At 43.3% G+C, this 22,796-nt stretch overlaps 1 protein-coding gene across 1 annotated transcript; it reads left to right on the plus strand.

Annotated features, from left to right (window-relative positions):
- Nucleotides 1-529: 529 nt before the first annotated feature.
- LOC105986697 (acyl-CoA desaturase 1-like) lies at nt 530-14,148 on the plus strand. The gene is made up of 7 exons (XM_013017729.1): nt 530-546; nt 702-875; nt 1,404-1,668; nt 4,974-5,104; nt 6,477-6,682; nt 8,241-8,473; nt 10,281-14,148. The coding sequence occupies exons 2-7, from the start codon at nt 852-854 to the stop codon at nt 10,478-10,480; spliced, it is 1,059 nt and encodes a 352-aa protein (XP_012873183.1). The 5' UTR covers nt 530-546; nt 702-851; the 3' UTR covers nt 10,481-14,148.
- The last annotated feature ends 8,648 nt before the right edge of the window (nt 14,149-22,796 follow it).

A 22,796-nucleotide genomic window follows, 5' to 3' on the forward strand; every position in this document is an offset into this window, starting at 1 on the left:
TGCTGACATAGGGCTTGCTTTGGAGCGCAGCGGTGTGTCAGCACCTTCTCAGCTTCGCTCTCGATGGTGGTAGTCTATCTTTCCCTCCCATGCGCAAGGAGAAATGCGAAGAGGGGTTAGAGTTGTGAGTGGTCCGCCACTGTGGCTTCCCTACTGTTTCCTGTGCAACTGCTTCGCAGGTCCCTGGTCCGGCTAGCTTTGGACCCAACCCCCACTGCAGAGATGGGCCCTCTCTCCCAGAGAGATCTCAAGAGCGCCCCTCAAGGACGCGGGGTGCTGGGTAAAGGACCAGCAGCCTATTGGTGAGAAGCCAAGATGCAGAAAAAGAGGGGCGGAGGAGGGAAGGGTTGGCGGCCCAGGGAACAGCCGATTGTGCCGAGCCAATGGAAACAGCAGGACGAGGTGGTACCAAATTCCCCTTGGCCAATGACTAACCAGAGTTTACAGACGCTTCATTAGCATTTCCCTTGGGGCTGGGGATGGGACTGCGCGTTGTCTGCAGTATCCCGATGCTTGGATCTCCGGACGCTGCCAGCTGCGTTTTTTGTGGGTTGTGTCCTGACTTTTCCTTCTCCTGTTATCACGCGCGCGCGCGCGCGCGCGCGCACGGTGGCTTCGACCCGCCAGTTTTGCGCTAATCGTTAATCGATAAAAACGGACTTAAGGATATACTGGTCTCTATCACTCCCCCTTCCCCTTAGACAGCTCCAGCCCCCGAGCACAGCAATTTCCGGCCTCGACTCCCAGGGAGCTTGCTCATCGAATTGAATTGCCGCATACCAGCCAGCCTAAGAAAGGAAAGCATTACTCTTTCAGTTCTGGAAACGTGATCGCGGCATCCGAAAGCCAAGATGCCAGCCCATATGCTGCAAGAGGTGAGTTCCCCAGAAATGGCCTCCACCCGGCTGGTTAGCAGACGCGGATTAGGCCTCTAGGTAACTGGTTTGGAGAGACAGTTCAGAGCTCCTGGGAGCCTTTAGCCATCTTTTTCGAGTTTTGCTGCCTTCAGTTTAAGTTCCCTAGCTTCCAGGTGGTTAAGTATATGTTTAACATGGGCCCTAGATTCCCCATCGTGTGTCTTTGGGCTTTAAAGAAAAGTAAAACCCGATCCTTTATGTGTACGTGCGGGAATTTCCTTTGTGTTTCCAGGGGTTGGAAATAATCTTTCTCCCCCTTCAATGTGATGTTTTAGAACCATAATTGAAGTGCAGTTTCTGGAAATTTGCCCCTGCTCCATCTCGGGGTACACTCACCCTTCATGCAACCTGGGTATTGGGGGTCTGGCTTGCATTACGCCCTTCCCCCACGCCACCCCCAGCTGCCTTAGAGAGCAAAGTGCCCCCTGCTGCTCCTGCAGCTGCTTGCAGCTGCCGTCTCCTAATTCTACACTCCTTTTCCTTAAGATTTCCAGCTCCTACACCACCACCACCACCATCACAGCGCAGAATGGAGAAGAAAGGATGGAAAAGATCCCCCGTGACTTGGGAGAAGACATCCGCCCCGAAATGAAAGAGGACATCTATGACCCCACCTACCAGGATGAGGTGGGCCCCGCACCGAAGCTTGAGTATGTGTGGAGAAACATCATCCTCATGGCTCTGCTGCACCTGGGAGCCCTGTATGGGATCACCCTGGTTCCTGGCTGCAAGGCCTACACCTGGCTCTGGGGTAAGCAGCTCCCCTCTTCCTGAGCCAGTGCCCAGGTTTCTCCCTGCTCTTTAATGAGGTGCAGTCCCACAGCAGGCAGTGTCCCCTCTCAGGTTTCCCAGACATTTATTTGCCAGAGGCAGGTGGGAATAGAACCTAATGGAATTGGGATGCACAAGTGTTGGCTCTGCCTGGGTCCCGTAAAACAGGTGTTGAATAGTGAACCCTGGAACCATGTGCAGGGCTAACCCTGAAAGAGCTCATCTGTTTGAGACAATTTCCTGGCCACCTCTCCCAGCCTTGCTTTTTCCCTGCCCTGTTCTATCTCAGCAATTCCAGGGTCCCTGGGTATGGGCTCATGGTAGGGCTGCTCTGTGTGTCCACAATGCCTCTTAAAAAAAATAGGGTTAACAGTTAATTTAACAAGGCAAAAGTAAAGACCACTCAGGAGAATGAGCAGAGAAACCTGGAAACTGGTTGTCCCCATACATGCCCTTTGCAGGAAATTTTTACCTCTGCTTCTGAAGCCTGAATCAGAAAAGAGGATCAGGGAACTTTATAGACTCCTCTGGTTCTCAGATATAGTGAGTCAGGAGTTCCTCCCCAGAAGAAAACCTGAAGCTTTCTGAAACATTCTCAATTATAGCAGCTCTCTTAGAGGTCAGGTATAGAAAGGCTGGTTAGGCAGGTCCTCAAGACCATAGGTTTTCCAGGTAACAAATAGGGGCAATTCTACTTTGTTAAGATTAGATAAGTTGCAGAACACTAGTGGCTCATGCCTATAATCTTAGCTACTCAGGAGACTGAGATCTGTGGATCTTGGTTCCAAGCTACCTGGCCAGAAAAGCCCATGAGACTCATCTCCAACTAACTACCAAAAATGCTAGAAGTGGAGCTGTGGCTCAATGGGTAGAGTACTAGCCTTGAGCAAAAGCTTAGGGACTGTTCCCAGGCCCTGAGTTCAAGCCCCAGGACTAGCACAAAAAAAAGAGATTTGTTAAGTCATCATTGATCAGTTAGTTGTATGCCTCCTAGTATTTCTTTTCTTTGTGCCAAAAATGGGGCTTGAATTCAAGGCCTCACATTCTTCCTTGGCTGTTTTTGTTCAAGGTTGGCTCTCCACCACTTGAGCCATACCTTTGCTTCTGGCTTTTTGCTATTTAATTCAAGACTGAGGTTAGAGGGAGAGAACCCCTCAATTCTATTTGGAGCAGCACTGTGCCATACTGTTTAACAGTGTAGACATGGACTCTCTTCTTCTGGGGGACATAATGAAGCTAAGTGACCTGAGCCTTCTGTTTAACAAACCTAAAGTTATCTGAAGAACGGCTGCAGAGTGCCTTGCCTGTATCTGGTCAATTCCCCTGTTGGTGTGTCTTGTTAGATGCAAGTGACTGGGCCACCTGCAGTGTGAAACAAACATGGAGGCTTCCTTTACTTTCAGCTTAGGGCTTCTGCCCAAAGTTCTTTGTTCTCTCTCTCCCTCCCCTTTTTGTGTGTGTGTGTGTGTGTGTGTGTGTGTGTGTGTGTGTGTGTGTGTGTGTGTGTAATTGTAAGTAAAGTCTCATGGATTTTTCTGCCTGGGCTGGCTTCAAACAGCTATCCTTAGATCTCAGCCTTCTAAATAGCTAGGATTACAAGCATGAGACACTGATTTGTGACCCCAAAGTTCTTTCTTTTTTCATGGTTACTGTGGGGTCCTAGTTCCAGTTTGATTTTGCCAGGTACAGTTATAGTTGTGGGAAGAACTCACACCATGTGGGCCTATCCTAGCTCATTTATCATTTATGACCTATCCTACCTCAGACAAGTTTGTAGTTACAGTTTGTCTTGGGATAGATGCTGGCTCAGTGGCTCTCCCAAAGATCACAAAGAAGAAGGAATACAATAGGATGAAGGAGGTAAGAGAGAGAAAAGGGAAGAGGCTGTTTAGGAATCTGTTATCTCTGGCTGCAGAACACAGGACAGTTTGTTCACTGGGTTATCTCCCACTGCAACCATTGTTTCCAGCTGCCCACTAGTAGTGGAACATTGTTAACAATTTCTACTGCTGCCTAAATTCCTGACTTCTAAAGCTGCTTTACAGAGAAAAATACAGGTTCACCCAGTAGCACCTTCCCTGTTAGAGGTCATATGTAACATGTCCTGAGCCTGCAGGCCTAGAGGCAGGGTAATGTCCAGGTACTCACCTGCCAGCATTGAGCATGTCCATGCATTCTAGAATTAGCTTGGCAGTGAGAATTTGGATTGATAGAGACATGGTAAAGGATAGATGTGAAAACTGGGCATGGGTTTTTGGTACATAGTAAAGTGGCATAAGAACATGTTGAGATGCCGGGCGCTGGTGGCTCACGCCTGTAATCCTAGCTACTCAGGAGGCTGAGATCTGAGGATTGCACTTCAAACCCAGCCAGGCAGGAAAAACTGTGAGACTCCTATCTCCAATAAACCATCAGAAAACCGGAAGTGGCGCTGTAGCTCAATGGTAGAGTGCTTACCTTCAGCTGAAGAGCTGAGGGACAGTGCTCAGGCCCAGAGTTCAGGCACTACCCCCCCCCACCCCAAAAAAAGAGGTTAGGAACAGCACCCAGCCTCTGAGTTGACACCTTAGGACTGCCATGTGCATGCGTGCACACAGAATATTTTGACAGAAAAGCTACCTTTAAACCACATATCCTTGGATAAATACTTCTCATCATATCTATTTCCTCCATTGCAATGTGAAGTATTAATAGCAACTGTCCCATTCAAAGTGCGTAGTGAATAGGAGAGTATTAACAACCTTGGTAAAGCTTGCCTCTATGCAGGGCTGACTTTCCTACATACTGCCGCCATATCAACCTGCTACATAATTGGAATGTTATTGTATTGGTTGGTAAATAGCCATACCTGTATCACTTAACACTTGGTGTCTTCCAATTGGCCATTGCCTAGACTTTTCTAGCTGCTATTTTCAGACCACCAATGCTATGAATCCTAAGCTGGAGGACAAAAAGTTTGCAACTGAGAAAACTGTAGTGAAGATCAGAAAGTCAGAGACAGGACCTTGAATAATGCTCCTGCAGTTTGACGTTGAAAATAGCACAATAATGAGGATCTATTGCCTGTCCTGACTTCCGGTTCACTAATTCCTGAGGGTGCTTAGTTTTGTCCCCATTCTTAAGTGTAGAGGCTGGGAGGTCATATTTTTTTTTTCAAGTTGTGAAAACTATGAGGCCCCAAAGACTAAGGTAAAAAAGCAACAGCTGACAGCAGAAGAGTGTCATTAGCATGATTCTCCTAATGGAACTTGCCTCTTATTACTCCCTTACTGTCTTTTCCTACAGTTTACCTGTACTATATCATTAGTGCCCTGGGCATCACAGCAGGGGCTCATCGCCTGTGGAGCCACCGGACCTACAAAGCACGGCTGCCTCTGAGGCTCTTCCTCATCATTGCCAACACCATGGCATTCCAGGTGAGCAGCTGGAGCAACTCAACTGTCTCCACCCCTTTGAGAAGCTAGAGCAGGACAGCTATGGCCCTTTGTGGTTGCCTGTGGTCACCTATGGTATAGGCTCAGTGCTGAGGTTCATCAAGCCTGGGATACTTCAGCCTGAGTTCTAAGCCTGAGGACTGGCATATGCACATATGCATACACAGCATTTTGACAAACAAGCTACCTTTAAACCATGTATCCTTGGATAAACATTCTCATAATATCTATTTCTTCCCTTGTACTGTGGAATATTAATAGCAGCTATCCCATTCAAGGTGTGTAGTGGGAAGGGAGACAGAGGTCAATAGCAAAGAGATGACACAATTCAGGAACTATGTTGATGCAGATAACAAGAACAAATACTTCATGGCACTGATTGCTAAGTACTATGAGAGGTTATATAGATTGTTGTGGTCTTATCTGGGGCTGCTATACTTGCCAAATTTTAAAGTTTGTTGAGGCAATAAGTTTATAACAGAATGAAGGCAACTGGTGATTGAGTCCAATGAAAGTCTAGGAAACCCTCCCCTCCTTTTTTTTTCCTTTTGTTGGTCATGGGGCTTGAACTTGGCCTGGGCACTGCCCCTCAGCTCTTCAGCTCAAGGTGAGTGCTCTACCACTTGAGCCACAGCACTACTTCTGGTTTTCTGGTGGTTTACTGGTTTTCTGGTGGTTTATTGGAGTTAAGAGTCTCACAGACTTTCCTGCCCAGGCTGGCTTTGAACCGTGATCCTCAGATCTCAGCCTCCTGCGTAGCTAAGATTACAGGCATGAGCCATTGGTGCCAGGCTGAATTCCCCCTTTTTTGTGTGTGCTGGTCTTGGGCTTGGCCTCAGGGCCTGGGTGCTGTCCCTGAGCTTTTTCAGCTTGAGGCTAGTGTTCTACTACTTGAGCCCACAGCTCTACTTCCAGCTTTTTCGTGGTTAATTGGAGGTAAGAGTCTCATAGACTTTGCTGACTTTCCTGGCATTGAACCATGATCCTCAGACCTCAGTTTCCTGAGTAGCTAAGATTTCTAGCATGAGCTGCCATTGCCCAGCTATGACTCTCATTTCTTGTTTGAAGAATTATCATGTTCTTTGCTAATGATGGAGCTCACGCACCTTTATTCATAGAGCTACATTGTAGGATTTGCAGCTTCATATCAGTGACACTCTCTGAGCACTATGACTTACTACTTTCTCCTCACTACATAGCCAGGAATAGCAGTCTTATTCACCTCCTTTGTAGCTTGAGACTTGAGGACTGTGAAGTTGGGCTGAGAGCTCTGGCCTTTGCAGACATCTGGGCACTCTAATCCTCCCTGAAGGGCATCTCTCCTCAGGCTTAGTTTCTTCTTTTGTCCCTCCAGAATGACGTGTATGAATGGGCCCGAGATCACCGCGCCCACCACAAGTTCTCAGAAACTCATGCTGATCCTCACAATTCCCGTCGTGGCTTTTTCTTCTCTCACGTGGGTTGGCTGCTTGTGCGCAAACACCCAGCTGTCAAAGAGAAGGGTGGTTTGCTGGACCTGTCTGACCTCAAAGCTGAGAAACTGGTGATGTTCCAGAGGAGGTGAGTGAAAGGAGGATGGAGCTGGGGTGTGGACCTTGGAACATAGGGTTGGGGACTTCACTGACTCTTAGGACTAAGCTAATAATAGCAAATGATTTATTGGCTTGAATATCCAAATTACTTAAAATTCCTTTGTATTTATCTAGAATAGAAATACAAAGATGAGTGTAACTTGACCACAACACCTATTGAAAGAGGAAAGAGTAAGTCAAGTAATTAATAACCATTACACAAGGTAGAATATTTTCTGTGCCTGAGAAGTACAAAGAAGAGGGACATTTTATGTACAAGTTCAGGTTTGGGTTCATGAATAAAGAACAGATGAATAGAGACTTCACAGTGTTATTGTCAAGGACAACAAAAACAAAGTTCAGAAGGAGTCAAAGCAAGCATGTTCCAAGAATGAAGTCCTCTTGAAGTTTAAGGTATGACACAAAAAAGGACTACAAGATGGAAGTGGAGCTGTGGGGCAAGTGGTAGAGCACTAGCCTTGAGCAAATGAGCTTAGTGACTGTGCTCAGGCCCTGTATTCAAGTCCCAGTTCTGGCACCAAAAAAATTTAAAAAGCTTAAGGCAATGACTGAAGGATATGAACAACCAGTGGTTTTGAAATGGTAATGGGCTTGTCTACAAGTGACTGAAGAAAGATGGGGCCTACAGTAGAACAGAGACCTGCCTATGGTCAAGGATACTAGGAAAAGAAGAGCAAAGAACTAGGAGGCATTAGCAAGACTGGAGGCAGGCATCAGAATTTGGCTGATGAAGCTAGCTGTGACTTGATCCTGCCTCTCTAAGCCTCATGCTCTTTTTTTTTCTTTTTCTTTTCTTTTTTTTTTAAACTAACAATAGATTTTGGGGAGGGGGTTGGTCATGGGGCTTGAACTCTGGGCCTGAGCCCTGTCCCTCAACTCTTCAGCTCAAGGCTAGCACTCTACCACTTGAGCTATAGCGCCACTTCTGCTTTTCTGGTTTATTGGAGATAAGAGTTTCACGGACTGCCCGGGCTGGCTTTGAACCGTGATCCTCAGATCTTAGCCTCCTGAGTAGCTAGGATTACAGTTGTGAGCCACTGGCGCCCGACCTAACAATAGATTTTGAATCAGAAAATGGGTGTTTTAAATCTTACCCCATGGGTTCCCACTAAAATGATAACCAACCAATAAAGTCATTTACTGCCTCCATTTGCCTCAGTTAAAGAATGAGGTGAGTTGGCTGGGAAGGTGGCTCAGTGGTTGAATGTTCGCCTTGCATGCATGAGGCCCTGGGTCAATTCCTTAGCACCATATAAGCAGAAGAGCTGGAAGTATCACTGTGGCTCAAGTGGTAGAGCCTTGAGCTGAAGAGCTGAGGGACAGTGCCCAGGCCCCACAACCGACAAAAAAAAAAAAAAAATGAGGTGACACCATGTGCCCAAAGGACTTTTTACCACATTCTCTCGATAATATTTGCACCAGTGGATGCATATTATAGGAGAAAAGACAGCCCAGTCCAGTGAGACTGGACAATCCAGGTAGGTTTGTGAGTCCTCTCTACGGACACCTTGTTGTCTCTCATGTAGGTACTACAAGCCTGGTCTCCTGTTGATGTGCTTCATCCTGCCCACCCTGGTGCCCTGGTATTGTTGGGGTGAAACTTTTAAACACAGCTTGTTCGTTGCCACTTTCCTGCGATATGCCATCGTGCTCAATGCCACCTGGCTGGTGAACAGTGCTGCCCACCTCTATGGATACCGCCCATATGACAAGAATATTAGCTCTCGGGAGAACATCTTGGTTTCACTGGGAGCTGTGGGTGAGTTGGAAGTGTGCAGCAAAACCAACTATGTCTCTTGGTCTGCTGTTGAGAGTACTTGGCTAGACTCCAGAAGAACTAGAATAAGCTGTTTTTATAGATCCTGTGTGGGCCAGTTTTTCTACAATAAAAGTAGGGACAATGTAATAGGAAATCCTTTTGTAAGAGCCAGGTAACAACACTTGTGTAAAACAGTGGAAAATCATTCTACTGAACATTTTAAGTTGTGAAACGATTTGCAATTATTATCTATAATTAGCCCCTTTAAGTTTCCTTTTTCTAGTCACCTCTGATGGGTGTGTAGATTTGCTTGAGGCAAGTGATGTGTAAGTTGAAAAGCAAGGTCATCTACTTGGCCTACAAGCCTAATATTTTCCATTTAACCATCCTATAAAATGAGGGATGCTTATAATTTAGTTCAGGAAACTTCAAGTATGCTGTATTTGAAGTATTTTTAGCTCCTCCTGTATTTGAATGTGCCATCCTTGTAAGGATAGACTGCCTTTTAGTGATGTTAATATATTAATATGTTGGTGACCCTTTCTCACCCCACTTCCCTGTCTCTTGTTTTCCATTTTGTGCTTGTCACTCTCTTCCCCTATCAGGATCCTCTGATAAAGCAGATAGTTTGATGGCAGTTTCTTCCAAGTGAATATATTTTGCCTAAGATGTCAAATTAGTTTTATCCTGTGCAGCCCCAGTGGCTTCTTCTCACTAGTTGTCAGAATTATTGTTCCTCTGACAGAGAGGCAACTTACAGACTTAGGCTCATCTTTTTCATAACACTAACATTGGCCATGTTTATGATCAGAACTGCTCTTTTTAGGAGATGTATATGATAAACCATTGTATATGTTCTTGCTTTGATTCATGTTTGACACAAATGACTTACACTGTACAATCTGAGATTCATACATGTGGAATACTACAGACTGAGGTATATAAGTGGAATGAGCTTTCCAGTTCTGGCCTCCTCATGACCATCCGTTTCTAGTGGTAGTCACCTCCTTACTTTGTTCAGCTGTTAACTCATTCCTCCAAACTTTCTCTTACCTACTCCCGGCTGGGCTCCTTTCCTCTGAATTTTGGCTGTCACTGCCCATTTTGATGGAACCTCTCAGCTTACAGAGAGCACTAGTGCTCTGAGGGAAGTTGTGCTGCTTACTCACCTTTGTAAGAAGCATAGTGAAAGTTCTTTTTTGTTTGTTTGGGGTTTTTTTGGGTCCAGTCGTGGGGCCTGAACTCTGGGCCTGGGCACTGTCCCTCAGCTCTTCAGCTCGAGGCTAGCGCTCTACCACTTGAGCCATAGTGCCACTTCAAACTTTTTTCTTTTTGCTTATGTGGTGCTGAGGAATAGAACCCAGGGCCTCAGGCATGCAAGGCAAGCACTCTACCACTGAGCCACCTTCCCAACCCCATAGTGAAAGTTCTTACTTGGACTCTTTCCTCCCTACTTGAAGACATTCACTGTCAGGGGATCTTTGGCCAGCATTTACTAAGGCTTTGGCATTTTCCAGTGTAAAATATTTTTTCCCTGAAGAACTAGCTTCTCTCTTCCTCTTATATTCTGAAGGAATCTTTTTTTCCTTAAGGCTCCAGGGTAGACATGGTAAGCAGGACTTCTTGGTTAATCTATTAAGCATACTCTGAAGTCATCCATTTTTTCAGAGTAGAAGACACTGTGTCATCTGTTTACTTAGTAACAGCAAGATATTCCAAGGTACAGAGTAACTGCTGGGTAGGTAAGAGGGTCAAGGATGAAGCAGAAACCCACCAAGCTCCCTAACTGTTCTTGCTTCTCTTCCAGGTGAGGGCTTCCACAACTACCACCACTCCTTCCCCTATGACTACTCCGCCAGTGAGTACCGCTGGAGCCTCAACTTCACCACATTCTTCATCGATTGCATGGCTGCCCTTGGGTTGGCTTATGACCGGAAGAAAGTATCCAAGGCTGCCATCCTGGCCAGGATTAAAAGAACTGGAGATGGAAGCTACAAGAGTGGCTGAGATTCTAAGTTCCTGTTGCAAAAGCCATCTGGGCAGAGGTTTAATGTTTCATTCATTAACTACTGAATAATGCTACCAGGATGCTAAAGATGATGATCTTAACCCATTCTAGTACAGTGTCTTAAAAGTGCATAAGTATTGAAAGGCAACAACTCTCCTTTATGATGATAAACATATTCTTCTCTCTTCTATTACTGTCCTTTGCTTTGCTTTGTTTCTATAAACATCCTTGTCTTCTTCATTGCCTCCTAGGCCACTATGGTCAGCCATAGGTCTACATCACCTCAAAGCCTACCAGCCTTTTTAAAACCTAAAAGTGAAGACTGGGGACAACTCTTTTTGAGCTATTCTTTATTAGAGATCCAAGAAAATCTTTTAATTTTCCTCTTAATTTTCTTCAGTCCAGGTATTGCCATGAGGAATAAAAAATAATTGCATTTGGCAGAGAGCTTGCATGGCAGGTAAATTGCCAGGGGACAAGTTTCAGCATGTAAGATATGACTCAACAGTTAGAATGTGGTAGAGGTGGGAACTAGGCGAGGCGAAGCTCTTGCTGTGATCAAAGCCAGCTGCTTGCCTAGCAGAGGTATAGAGCCTCTGCATAGCCTTTCTCTACTGACTTAGAGTAAGTGATATCCATGGAGCTTGGTGATTCTCAAACACAGCACTTAACCTCAATGTCTCAATGTAGTTTAGGCAGAGAATAAAGAAGGAAAAATAGTCTGAGGGCTTTATCTTTCTTGAATAGCAAGGAGATTTCTTATTTTATAGAAAAAGTCTTCAGGCTTGGTTACAAAATTGATGAGCAAAGACCTCATAGTGTTAGCAGTCCATGAGATGCTCATCTAACTTCTTCCACCTGTTCTACCCATCTTCAGGATTTTGTCACTACTTTAGAGTCAGTAAGACAGCTGTGGCATTTCCAACTATCCAATGTTGAAAGTATTTTTTAGGAGGTAATCTTGGATCAAAGTTAAAGCATATGTAGACATAGAAACCTCTATTGCAACAAGTAAATATTCATTTGGGTATTTCCCTTTGAGAAAGAAATATTAAGACATTTGAAGGAGAGGAGGAATTATCCAAGTTACCTCTTCCTTCCAGGCAACAGCTGGAAAGGTTGAGAGGCAGAATTGTAGGCAGCATATATGAGGTAACTTTCCAAAGGAAGGACTCTGAGAAAACATTGCCAGGGGATTGATTCAACAGTTAGAGTGCTCTCTAGAGAAACAAGTATTAGCTCCCTTCAGTCCAGCTTCTCCTTTCATTCGAAAAAGCAAGTTTCTTCCAGACAGAGTAGGAATCTCTTAATCAACCACCATGATTTTGAATTGCTGCTTCTGTTATATCTGTCCCTTTTCTCCTCGTTCTGTCTGTTCTTTGACATTTCTTTGGGTTCACAGCCCCCTGAGTCTGTACAGGGGAATGATTTACTGTCCTGGAAGCTTCCTAACCTGGAGATACAGTGCTCCTAGACACTATACCAATGTATTTCTTTAGCAAACAATGCCATTTCTTGGCTGGCTCTCCCTTTCCTGTGGCTTTCAGATCTTTCCACCTCCATCCCTGGAGCTTCTGCCATGCTGAAACTTTTTAAAGGAAAAGTTTAACAAATCCTCCAGGAACATCCCTGGCTTAGACTCTTATCTCATAAAAGTCATTGCCAAGACAAAGGCTCATAATGTGCAGTGAGCCAGCCATGGAGCAAAGATGGTTTGTTGTTTAAGTCACCTCTGTGTGGGTCAGAGCAGAAGAGAGCATGCTCAATGTCCTCTGAATGTTCAGCAGAATGACTTGGGCTAATCAGTCAGTGTTCCCAGGTGATACTGCAATGCTTGTAGAAGGAGGAAGGCATATGGTCCTAAATAGGAAGCACAAGAAGCAAGGGCATGTTCCCAAGTGCCTCACATTGAAAAAAAATGCCCCAGTCCCCGGATGCAGGTTCTGCTGCACAACTTGGGTTGAGACATGAGATGAGATATCCTGAACTTGGTAGGAAAAACTGTATTTGAAGCAGTTACTGTAATTGGGTATCATATAGTCTTGGGCAGACAATAGGATAGAAGTCTGGAAATAACACAGAATGTCAGCAGTATGAAGACCACAAACCTCTCCTGTCCCTTATAGCTCAGTCATCAGTGTAAAAGCCTAGCTCTTTTGTATTAGGGTTGTCAATGTTCAATACCAAATGCTGTATCCAGGGTTGAGATCCAATAGTGGAAAGGGCCTTCTTGGGGTAACTGAATAAAGAATACAGAGACTAGCCTACATGAAAGCAGTTTTATCTTTGAGCTGCAAATTAGAATAGAAATGAATCTCATGGAAGATTATAGTAGGTTATATTTGCTGATCTGTGTCTTTGGACTGTCTTTTGGGTGATTTTATAGTTACACAGATCATTAGATGCCTGCTATATAATGTAGACTATAAAATCAGTTTTCCCTTCCAGTTCTTTTCTAAGGATCTGATCCATGCCATATCCCTACACAAGACAAGGATCCCAACATGTATGTGCTTGTGTAGATAGAGGTGTGCCAGCTCACTAAGGAACACTATTTTCAACAATATAAAGCTCAGTTCACAAGACACGTTAATGAGAAACTCAGATCAAGTGAATTTCTAACAGTCCTTGCCTTGTGGGTGTGCTAACAACTTATTTGGGTGCCTTACCTCTTTTCTAAACAGTATTGCATTCGAGCCTGCCCTAACTCCTTCTGTGGAGTCCCTTAAAACCTGAGAGCCTGCAGATATGGCAGTATAAAAGCTGGCCTGTTAAGAGGATTAATTGTATATCAATCTGAAGGATTTCCTTCTGGGCTTCATTTTGGGAACTTTTCTTAGTGTTGTTTTCATGAAGTGACCATATTTGATGGGTGGTGAAAGTAATTTGAATGCACATGCTTTACAGTATTTTTTTTAATTAAACATAGTTGTAGCATTTAGGATTGAAGTTCCTCCCCTCCCCCGCCATGGTTTGCTAGTGTCCTGCTTGTCTTTTCTTTATTCCTTTTTTGAAATGAGTTGGTACAAAAAAAACAAAGAAAGTAAGGTGGCCATGTTCTGTTGTTAGTAAGGCCAGGTCCTCCTATCATTGTGCTACTGTGATCACGCAGACTATAATGGGTCCACTCCAAAGATAAAGATGTTATTAAGTGTAGAATCCTGACCTAATCACCTCTTAATAGTCCCACCTCTCAATAGTTGCATTGGGATTAAAGTTCCAACCCATGACTTGTGGGATAAATTAAAACCATAGCACTGGACAAGTCACATAACTGTAATGTGACTCAATATTACTTCTGTGAAAATGGGATGATAATCCTGACTTAAGCCAATGGGTAGATAGGTGTAAGCATGACAAATGCTCTTTATAAAACGTTTTGGGATATTTGCCTATGTCCCAGATAACATCATTAATGTACATCATTCTCTCGAGAGACTGAATCATCTGGTAAATGTTGACTAGTCAGACACAATTAGAGAATGCATACTCACTGCTATGAAAACATGCAGGATTCCATTTGCTTCCTTGGGTGGGATTTTTTTTTTATGTGCAACAGTTATTTGTAACCTAACAATTTTGAAATAATTTCTTTTAATATCAACTCTGAAGTTATTTCTACTCATCTGATATTGTGTTTGTTCCTAATAAAAGTGAGTGAATCTGACTGCATAGTGTCTGGGAGCTTTTCATGGATTTTATTATCTGCAAACATCCTCATAGGGAAGAGGAAAGAAGAAAGATCAAATTCCAGAAAAGAATGATGAGCAAGTTCAACTGAATCAAGATTGAAAAGGGGGGGAAATGAGCTTTCCTGTAATGAGGCATTACATAGTAAATGGTCCCAGAGGGCAAATTAATTTTTACATGTTTTGTATAGGAGAATATAAGGAGATTATGACGCTGCTTAAGGAATCAAGATTAACCTATATCAGAAAAGTACTAGTTTAAGGTAAAAATGAAGACTAGAAATGAATTGTCTAAACCAGGCACCAGTTGCTCACATCTGTAATCCTAGTTACTCAGGAGACTGAGATCTGGGGATCTTGATTCAAAGCCAGCCTAGACAGGAAAGCCCACGAGACTCATACCTCCAGTTAACCACCAGAAAACAGTAAGAGGCACTGTGGTTCACATGGTAGAGGCTTCGCTTTGAGGCAAAGCCCCACTACAAACAAAAAGTCTTAATGCTCAAAGGCCACAAAGTTTCTCCCTCTTTTATAAGGGAAGAAAAACCTGCCAGGGCAAATAAAGAAATGAGGGGGCCAGGCACCAGTGTTCATGTCTTTTATCCTAGCTACTCAGGAGGCTGAGATCTGAGGATCATGGTTCAAAGCCAGCCCCAGCAGAAAAGTATGAGACTCTTATCTCCAATAAACCACCAGAAAACTGGAAGTGGAGCTGTGGCACAAAGTAGAGCACTAGCCTTGAGCAAAAGAGGTCAGGGACAGTGCCCAGGCCCAGAGTTCAAGCCCCCGACCAAAAAGAAAAAAAAGGATCTAGATTGAAAAGAAACTGAACAGTTCCTAGATGACAACTCAGGAGTTGATATTCTAAAGAAAACTACTGGAGCTCATTAAGAAATTCAGCAAAGCATGGGTTGGGAAGGTGGCTCAGTGGTAGAGCGCTTGCCTTGCATGCTCAAGGCAAAAAAAAAAAAAAAAGCTGGAAGTAGCGCTCTGGCTCAAGTGGTAGAGCGCTAGCCTTGAGCTGAAGAGCTGAGGGACAGCACCCAGGCCCAGAGTTCAGGCCCCACGACTGGACCCCCCCCACCAAAAAAAAAAAGAAATTCAGCAAAGCTGCCAGACAATATATAAAACTCATTCTAACCCCCATAAACTAGCAATGATGATATAAAAATACCAAGAGTTGGGCTGGGAATGTGGCTTAGGGTAGAGTGCTTGCTTTGCTTGCATGAAGCCCTGGGTTCAATTCCTCAGTACCACATAAACAGAAAACACCAGAAGTGGTGCTGTGGCTCAAGTAGTAGAGTGATGTCCTTGAGCAGAAAAAGCTCAGGGACAGTGCCCAGTCTCAAAGTCAAAACCCCAGGACTGGCAAAAAACAAAAAAAACCCAAAGGTTGAATTCCATTTATTACAAGATCAAAAAGGATAAATAGGAATAAAATAAATGAAAAATTAGAATGCTACACTGGAAATTACAAAAGGCTATTGGAAGCTGGGTGCTAGTGGCTCGCGCCTGTAATCCTAGCTACTCAGGAGGCTGAGATCTAATGATCACGGTTCAAAACCAGCCCGGTACAAAAGTCCATGAGACTCTTATCTCCAATAAACCACTCAGAAAACCGGAAGTGGCGCAGTGGCTCAAGTGGGAGAGCGCTCATCGTGAGCTGAAGTGCTCAGGCCCAGAGTTCAAGCCCCACAACCGAAAAAAAAACAATAAAGGATACCTAAATAAATGGGGAAAAGGCCACAATTAAGGATTTCAAGCATTAATGTTACTATGGTAAGGACTCCAAAAATTCAAGGCAATCAAGTTCTAACTTTTTAGGCAAATAAGTAAACTGATCATGACAGTATAGGGAAATTCAATGGATCCTCAATCAAAATATAAGGGGAGGGAAGCACAAAGTTGAACATTTATTCCCTTATTTCAAATTTTATTCAAAGGGTCATTGATAAAGTGTGGGTCAGTACTAGAATAAAGCCTGACAAATTAGTGGAATAGAATGAAGAATGCCAAAATAAATTCATGTATCTAAGATTAATGGGAGGCAGGGTGCACTCACTGGTTCTGGGACTTGATTTAGGCCTAGGTACTGTCTCTGAGCTGTGCTCAAGATTAGCACTTTACCTCCACATTCCTACTTCCTTCTTTTTGGTGAATTGGAGATAAGAGTCTCATGGACTTTCCTGCCTTGTAAGTACCATATAAATTCTCATATAATTCCTTAAGAGGTAATCCATATGCTATAAGGAAACCATTTAAAACTATTGGCTGGGCTGGGTACCAGTGGCTCATGCCTGTAATACTAGCTACTAAGGAGGTTGGGATCAAAGCCAGATGAAGCGGGAAAGTCCTTGAGAAATTTTTTTTTTTTGGTCATGGGGCTTAAACTCTGGGCCTCGGCACTGTCCCTCAGCTCTTCAGCTCAAGGCTAGTGCTCTACCTCTTGAGCCACAGCACCACTTCCGGCTTTTTCTGTTTATGTGGTGTTGAGGAATTGAACCTAGGGCTTCATGCATAATAGGCAAACACTCTACCACTAAGTCACATTCCCAGCCAAGACAGAGATTCTTGCATGTCATGAGATGATGGATATAGGAAATAGATAACAGGCTAGAGCTGGGAACATGGTTTAGTGGTAGAGTGCTTACCTAGCATGCATCAAACCCTGGGGTTTGATTCCTGGGTTCAATTCCTCAGAACCACATAAACAGAAAAAGCCAGAGGTGGCGCTGTGGTTCAAGTGGTAGAGTGCTAGCCTTGAGCACCGAGAGGCTCAGGAACAGTACCCAGGCCCTGAGCTCAAGCTCCAGAATTAGCAAAAAAATAAAAACGATAACAGCTTATTCTAAGCGAAGATATTGAGTGACCCAAGCCTAGGAGCATTGATTCAGGTTTCCTTGAATGGCATCTTCCATCAAAGAAGTTATTACAGGAACTTTAATTTTCATAGACCAAAAGGAAAAACTAAATCAATACATTTACCAATTGTATTAATCTAGGTATCAGGTAGGCTGGCTACTCAAAGCAGGAAAATCTCTACTGTAGTTTCAGCTTTTATCTTAGAGCACTCTTAGCTTTTAGGGTTGTTGCTAACTACAGAGAGGTTAGCAACACTTTCAAAGAGTTTATCTACTAGTTATATAGAGTTAAGGTTATTGGCTTGAAAAAGGCCTAAAATAATGCAAGATAAATCAGTCATTCATGATCAAGCAAGCAGTAAGATCTTTAATACAAGTGTAGTTTCTACAGAGAAGTTTACTTTAGAGGTCTTTTGAGATCTCTTCAGCTTTTATCGTTTCCTTCTATACTTCTAAATGCTATGCTTATGTTTATTGATGTCAATTCTTTTTTGCTGGTCCTGGGGCTTGAACTCAGAGCCTGGAGGCTATACTTGAGTTTCTTTTGCTCAAGGCTATTGCTCTACCACTTGAGCTAATGCTCTATTTCCAGCTTTTGGGGGGTCGCTTATTAGAGATAAGAGTCTCAGAGTTTTCTGGCTTTGAACTGTGATCCTCAGATCTTAGCCTCCTGAGTAGCTAGGATTATAAGTGTGAGCCTCTGGGGCCCTGCTTGATGTGTTTGTTTTTTTGTTTGTTTTTTAATTTTTCTTTTTTTTATTGCGAAAATACCATACAGAGGGGTTACAATAACATGGGCAAGGTAATGAGCACATTTTTTTTTGTGTGAAAATATCATACAGAGGGGTTACAATTACATGGACAAGATAATGAGTACATTTCTTATCAAGCATTGTAGCCTCCTCCTTTGTTTCCCCTTCCCATTCCTTCCCATCTCTCCCCGCCTCCCCACTCCACCCTCCTCTCCCCAACCAAAGTTGTAAAGTTCGTTTTCGACGTAACGACTTGTACGTCTCATTGTTGCAATGGGTCCACCAGTATAGGGATACAGATGTGTTTTTTTCCTTTTTTTTTTTGGCCAGTGTTGGGGCTTGAACTCAGGGTCTGGGCACTGTCCCTCAGCTTCTTTTGCTCAAGGCTGTCACTTGAGCCCCAGCGCTACTACTGGTCTTTTCTGTTTATGTGGTACTGAGGAATTGAACCCAGGGCTTCATGCTAAGCAAGCACTCTACAACTAAGCCACTTTCCCAGACTGGTGTCAATTCATTATTTATTGACTTTTTACCAGGAAAAATGAGAATGCTTTCTTACTTTCATTCTTTTTCCCTTGTCATGGGGCTTGAACTCAGAGCCTGGGTACTGTCCCTGACCTTTTTACTCAAGGCTAGTGCTCTACCACTTGAGTCACAGTGCCACTTCCAGCTTTTTGTGTTTCTGTGGTCCTGAGGAATTGAACCCAGGGCTTGATGCATGCTAGGCAAGTACTCTACTACTAAGCCACATTCCCAGCCTGAGAATGCTTCCTTTTGCATCAACAGCTCTACACCACTATCCACTTACATGGAAACTTGAGTGGTAAATTTCTCCATTTTCGGAATATAGTTGTGTTGTAATTCTGGTTATATCAGTAGTCAGTGTTTATAGTAACAATGACTATGTAAATATTGTTCACACTTGAGCCTGCAGTATCCCCATGATTTCTCTCTTGCAGAACTTTTTGTTTCCTTTGGATGTGAGGGTTTTTTTTTTTCTTCTCCATGTATTTATTAATTATTCGACTCAATCTCCACACCAACTGTTAACAGCTTTTCACAAACATTTGGTTATACATCTGTTATTCTCAGTATCCTGAAGCAGTCTCTCCTGCAGCCTCTCATCTGCTCTTCTGCCCTGGACTGAGTATTCATTCGCTAACCCTCTGCATAGCTCTCCTCCTGGAAATTTTTTTTTTTTTGTCCATCATGGGGCTTGAACTCTGAGCCTGGGCATTGTTCCTGAGCTCTTTTGCTCAAGGTTAGTGCTCTACCACTTTGTGCCACCGCTCTACTTCCTGTTTTCTAGAGGTTAATTCAAGATAAGAGTTTCACGAACTTTCCTGCTTGGGACTGGCTTTGAACCGTCATCCTCAGATCTCAGCCTTCTGATTAGCTAGGATTATAGGTGTATGCCACTGATGCTCAGCCTCCTCCTGGAAATTCTAAGAAGTATTTTCTAATGATTCTTCTTTATTGTGTTCCTGGATTGTTTCTTTTCCTCTTTGTTGGTTTATTCCATTGTTTTGGAGAAGCACATTCCCTATTAATTGCATGAGAAATAGTGTTTTCAAACTAATTCTCTATGTTTTCAGTTTTCCCAAATTTCATGAAGATCATGGTTTCAGGCCATGGTTTGAATCCATTTCCATATATTATCAATGGTATTCATTAGCCCCTTCATTTCTAGAAATAGTGTTCTTCCACCTCTGGAGATCACATAAAATGAAATAGAAGACCAGCTTGCAAAAAAAATAGTGTACAAAATGTGGCTTCATTTGATAGGAATATGTACAGAGAATTAATTTTGTTTGAGAATTTTAAAGTGCATTTTTGTTGGTGATAGTGGTGATGGTAGTACTGGAGTTTGAATTAAGGGCCTCACACTTATTAAACTATTGCTCTACTTCTTTTTTTTGGGGGGGCGGGGGTCTGGTCGTGGTGCCTGAACTCTGGGCCTGGGCACTGTCCCTCAGCTCTTCAGCTCAAGGCTAGCGCTCTACCACTTGAGCCACAGCGCCACTGGCATGAGCTAATAACAGATGTGTTAGTCACTAAAAATGTATGTCTCAGAACAGTGACGTCATATATGTATAATTCTCAATAATTTGAAATGGGATATATGAGCCATGTAATGCCAAAAATTACATTTTTCTAGTATTGAAGATTTAATCCTAAGGCCTCATATATGTTAAGGAAGCATTCTACTACCAATCTTCAGCACTATCCCCTAATACCAAGAATTATTACTTTATATGTTCACTTATGAAGCATTGATTTGCTAGTCTTAACTAACCTACAACAAGAAAACAAAATAGAAGATTAAAGCCAGGCATGGTATACCCAGAATTCAAGAGGAGGGAAAGGCAGAAAGATTAGAAGTTTGAAGCCAGCATAAACTATACATACAGTAAACTCCTGTCCTCCTCCCCCCCCCAAAAAAAAAACAAAGAAAAAAAAGGGTCAGCTAGGTGCCAGTGGCTCATACCTGTAATCTTAGCTACTCAGGAGGCTTGCAGTTTAAAGCCAGTCCAGGCAGGAAAAATCCAAGAGATTCTCATCTCCAATTAACCGCCAAAAAGCCAGAATTGGAGCAGTGGCTCAAATGGCAGAGCATTAGCTTTGAGCACAAAAGCTCAGGTACAGCACTCAGGCCCTGAGTTCAAGCTATAGGATGGACAGACACAGACATAGACACATAGACACACACACACACACACACACAGACACGCACACACCCCCTCAGCCAGCTCTGTAAGAGAAGCAAGGCAAATTATTATAGTTACATTTGCTGAAGAAAATAGTTTCTCAGGAATGAGAACTTTTTTTTTTTTGGTCGGTCATGGGGCCTGAACTCTGGGCTTGGACGCTGTCCCTCAGCTCTTCAACTCAAGGCTAGCACTCTACCACTTGAGTCATAATGTCACTACCGGCTCTTTCTGCTTATGTGGTGCTGAGGAATGGAACCCAGGGCCTTATGCATGCAAGGCAAGCACTCTACCACTGAGCCACCTTCCCAGCACCAAGGAGTAAGAATTTCTAGATGAAAAAATATGCACATATTTGGCTTCATTAGATGCTGATAAATTATTCTCCAAAATAGTTAGTGCAACCTGTAATCTTACTAGCAATGTATAAGCATTTCTACTCTTCCATTTCCTCCCCTCCCCTTACACACCGACTTTTTTTTTTTTGGTATACACCTACTTTTCAATCTACTATTGGAGCTTTAATTCCTGTAGCTCACATTTATGAATTTGATTTCGTACAATTTGTACTCACTGGTCCCTGAGCATAATCCTTAACTGATTTTCCTGCAAGAAACCCTATAAAACGTTAGCGGAACAAGATGAAAGGTCATGGTACCTACCATAAAGGAAGCGTATACTTTACTGGAGAGACAGACTTGCAAACTTTATAATAAAACTCCAGTTGTGCACAAATTAGAGTGTGCAATAGGCATAAGGCGCAGGGGAGCCCGCCACCATTTGGGGGAAGGGAGAAATGCTCTGCCTGCAACAAATCCATCTCTAAATGCTATGTATATTGAGCCCTTCCAGTTTCCCTTTTCCAATATATAGGCTAGGTTGCAGGAAATTCATAAATAAAACAATAGGGTTCATGGAGAGGGGTAGACAATTACTGTCTTAAATTTAACCATACTCTACAAAATTTAGAAAAATATAATTATGGCTTACCTCAATAAACTTTAAGTATGTCACTCTGAAAGTATTTTTTAATATCTTCCTGCTATGCTTTGTTTTTCTTTCTTTCTTCCTTTCTTTTCTTTTCTTTTCTTTTTTTTTTGCCAGTCCTGGGGCTTGAACTCTGGGCCTGGGCACTGTCCCTGAACTTCTTTTGCTCAAGGCTAGCACTCTACCACTTGAGCCCCAATGCCACTCCTGGCTTATTTTTTGAGTAGTTTATTGAAGATAAGAGCCTCATGGACTTTCCTCCTAGCTGGCTTCAAACCAATGATCCTCAGATTTCAGCCTCCTGAGTAGCTAGGATTACAGGCGTGAGCCACTAGCACCTGACTGTGTTTTATTGAATTTCCTCATCTCAGGCAGGCTCTTATTTTGATCCATGTTTGAAAAAAATTACCTAGGCTGAGATTTTCATAAGATGGCATAATCTGAATGATGTGATCGGTATTGTTAATCAAACTAGATATAATGAACCTCTTCAACCACAGTGTTTTTATAAATGTTAGTTCAAAGTAGCTGCCATTCTCAACTTTGTGTATGTATGTGGGGACTGTTTTTGTTTTGTTTGTTGAGACAAGGTTTTCTATATAGCCTAAGATGGCTTCAAATTCGCAATCCTCTTGTCTCAGTCTCCTCAGTGCTGTGATTAAGCATGTGCCACCATATCTAACTTCTATTCTAATCCTTTTGCTTCTTCTTCTTCTTTTTTTTTTTTGCTAGTCTTGGGGCCTGAACTCTGGGCCTGGGCACTGTCCCTGAGTTTCTTTTTGCTCAAGGCTAGAATTCTACCACTTGAGCACAGAGCCACTTCTGGCTTTTTCTCTGTATGTGTTACTGAGGAATGGACCCCCAGGCTTCATGCATGCTAGGCACCCTACCACTAAGCTACATTCCCAGCCCTCCTTTTGCTTCTTGAATCACTTCTCACACAATTACACATTCTTCCATGTCTTCTAGATCCTCTCTGCTCCCACTTCTGTATATTTCTGTCCCACTGATGACTTCAGAAAAATTTAGGAAACCCTTTAGAAACATCCCTGGCTCAGACAGGCTCTCTGGTTCATGAGCTGCAGCCAAGCCAAATGCTCACCTTGTACCAGTGAACCAGCCACTGAACAAAACACTGTTGGTAGTCTCTTCTGTCTGGGTCATTCTGAACCAGAGCAGAGTGCATGCTGAGTGTCTTGTAAGTTTGACAAAGTGACCAGAGTGGATCAATGCTCCCAGGTAACAGCAAGGCTCGTGAGAGGAGGAAGCCACCTACTCCTGGAAAGCACCAGATGTTAAGGCAAATTCCTGAGTGCCT

This window comes from Dipodomys ordii, unplaced genomic scaffold, assembly GCF_000151885.1.
Source record: "Dipodomys ordii isolate 6190 unplaced genomic scaffold, Dord_2.0 Scaffold36, whole genome shotgun sequence".
Classification (NCBI taxonomy): Eukaryota; Metazoa; Chordata; class Mammalia; order Rodentia; family Heteromyidae; genus Dipodomys; species Dipodomys ordii.

What these genes read in the sequence shown, in the direction of transcription:
- LOC105986697 (XM_013017729.1), top strand. Translation starts at nt 852, where the DNA reads ATGCCAGCCCATATGCTGCAAGAG. An exon ending in CTGGTGATGTTCCAGAGGAG is followed by an intron (nt 6,683 to 8,240) that starts GTGAGTGAAAGG and finishes TCTCTCATGTAG; the next exon opens with GTACTACAAGCCTGGTCTCC. An exon ending in GGTTTCACTGGGAGCTGTGG is followed by an intron (nt 8,474 to 10,280) that starts GTGAGTTGGAAG and finishes CTTCTCTTCCAG; the next exon opens with GTGAGGGCTTCCACAACTAC.